The sequence below is a fragment of the Rhipicephalus microplus genome, chromosome 3, assembly GCF_043290135.1.
Source record: "Rhipicephalus microplus isolate Deutch F79 chromosome 3, USDA_Rmic, whole genome shotgun sequence".
NCBI classification, from domain to species: Eukaryota; Metazoa; Arthropoda; class Arachnida; order Ixodida; family Ixodidae; genus Rhipicephalus; species Rhipicephalus microplus.
In genome coordinates this window covers 117,383,028-117,385,720 of record NC_134702.1, presented here as the reverse complement: position 1 = coordinate 117,385,720, position 2,693 = coordinate 117,383,028, and the positions used below count along the sequence as shown (strand labels likewise).

At 50.0% G+C, this 2,693-nt stretch overlaps 1 protein-coding gene across 1 annotated transcript; it reads left to right on the top strand.

Moving 5' to 3' along the window:
• The first annotated feature begins 644 nt into the window (after positions 1-644).
• LOC142802917 (uncharacterized) lies at positions 645-1,549 on the top strand. The gene is made up of 2 exons (XM_075888001.1): positions 645-649; positions 928-1,549. The coding sequence occupies exons 1-2, from the start codon at positions 645-647 to the stop codon at positions 1,547-1,549; spliced, it is 627 nt and encodes a 208-aa protein (XP_075744116.1).
• The last annotated feature ends 1,144 nt before the right edge of the window (positions 1,550-2,693 follow it).

Below are 2,693 nucleotides of genomic sequence, written 5' to 3'. Positions count from 1 at the left end.
ATATAGCAACTGCATCACCATCGCTGACATGTTCCCGGGCAGTCACAGCGCGCTTTATTTGCAGCGGCCGATGTGACAACGATGGCTTCTTACGACGTTTTTTCGTTTCTTGAATCGACTTACGCAACAAAATTTCTCTTGCGCAAAAATGTTTCCGTAAGTGAGTTTTGTGAATCCGGCCCCTGAAGAACGAATGTGGGATTTGTCTTGACAAGTATTTACAGCATGTGAAATAACGGACGTAATGAAATATTGAAAGCACAAAAAATCCTGCACGCGTCGATACCGGCTACCAAATACACGGATAACAAAAAATAAGAAATTGTAAAGAGACGTTGCTTTAGAACAAGTATATAGTAGTAACGACTGATAGATAACAAAAAAGTGACTAGAGTGCGTAATAGAGCGTAGGCTAACACAGAAATCTGCACAGTAACGAAAACTATATGTTCTTTATTGGTTTTTATTTTATCACAATCTACCTGAAAATCATCCGATATTTTGGGAAACGCCTTCAATCATAGATTAGTGAGAGCGTGCACAAACATTGATATTGTAGCGGGCGATGACGCCGGTGATCGCGATTTTATTTGTGTGCGCATACCAATTCGTATGCCGAGGCGCACGGCGCAGACGCAGCCAACATGCCGTACGTTATCTCCAGAGGGCCGCGGAAGATACGCAGCCACGCCCCTTTTGGTTGTCAATTTCGAAGCCTCTTTTTCTCGTAAAATAAACTAGTCTTCTCCCAAACTTCAAGGAGTGTTGGTGCCTTCTTTTCGCGCCTTCGTGGGGCGAGTACGCTACAAAGTGGTGACCGGACGTTTGGGAAAACAGCAGCTATGTCAGACGAGGAAGGCACTTCAAGCTCACCCACAACCAACGCCTCGGAGTTAAAGCTTCCTCATTTCTGGCCCGAAAACCCAGGGTGTGGTTCAGCCAAATCGAGGCCCGCTTCGAGCTTCTACGCATCACATCGCAGCAGTCGAAATACCTGCACGTCGTTTCAGCACTGCCACCTGACATCGCTGACGCCGTAGACGATGTGCTCGCCTCCACTCCATCGGAGAAGCCCTACGACGAACTAAAAAGCACCGTCCTGAAATGTATTCAGGTGTCCGAACACAGCAGGCTGCAACAACTCCTGTCTCATGAAGAGCTCGGTGACCAGCGTCCCTCACAACTACTCCACCGAATGCGTCAGCTGCTGGGCCAACAAGCGTCAGAGGAGCGTCAACATTCATTGCTTCGTGACTTGTTTTTGCAGAGACTGCCACAGTCAACATGGATGATACTCGCTGGCTCGGATGGCGTAACTCTCGAACGTCTGGCTCAACTTGCCGACCGCGTCACCGACTGCACTGAGCCATCAAAAATGTCTATTGCTGCAACGGGAAGGCCCGAACATGCATACCAGTTAGCTCACCTAGAGGACAGAGTTGACCGACTAGCTGCAGCAGTTGAAAACCTCGCCCTGTTCAACCAACACCGGATGCACGGCATCGTTCACCGTCCCGTGCTCGAAACCCGCAGCACCGCGGACACTTAAGCGAGGCAGAGAAGAACCTCTTGGTACCACCGTCATTTTAGAGAGCAAGCCATTCGCTGCACCCATCCATGCTCGTGGACGGAAAACTTACCGGCCAGTCGCTAACGGCGAAAAGCGACACGGGCCATCGTTCAAGCGGCCTCTTCGTTGTCGACCGCATCATCAGCACACGCCTCCTTGTCGATACCGGAGCGGAGCTATCTATCCTACCATCAGCAGCCCAACATCGCCGGCGTGGCAAGTCCATTTCAAGCCTAATTGCAGCCAATAATACTGCTACTGCATCATATGGAGTCCAGTCAATGACGATAGACATCGGACTTAGGCCTACCTATCGATGGCTCTTCGTTGTGCCCGACGTTAGAATTGCCATCCTGAGAGCGGACTTTCTGAGCCACTTCAATCTTGACGTCAGCGTTCGCGATCGTCGTCTCAAGGATAACGTCACTTCGCTCGCTGTTATCGGACTGAAGTCTGACCTGTCCTCATGCGGCATTTGCACTTTCGACCCAGAGTAACATTCAAAAGATTCTGGCTGAATTCCCTGAAATAAGCAGACCTCGGAACACCGAGCTGCCAATCAAACACAAGGTGACGCATCACATTGTCACCACCGGACCGCCGGTCACCGCTAGACCTAGGAGACTCGCTGGACAAAGACACGAAGTCGCCTGCCGTGAGTTCGACCACATGCTCCAACTCGGCATTATTTGGCAACTGGTCTTCCGTGCTGCACATGGTGCCAAAAAAAGTCTCGTGACTGGCGTCCTTGTGGTGATTATCGGGCACTCAATGCTGTGACAAGAGCAGACCAATATCATCTCACCCACATGCATGATTTCAGCACTCGCCTCGTGGTAACGACCATCTTCACTAAGCTGGATCTAATGGCCGCTTATCACAAGATTCCAGTAGAACCAAGCGACATCACAAAGACGGCCTTGACAACGCCTTTCGGTCTCTTTGAATTTGTTCGTATGCCGTACGGACTGAAGAACGCGGTAAAACTTTGCAGCGTTTCATGAATGAGGTCACTCGCGCACTGCTATTTGTTTTTGTCTACTTAGAGGACATTTTGGTCGCTAGCAAAACACCGGAGGAGAATGAAAATCACCTGCGCCTCCTCTTCAAGCGTCTTTGCGAG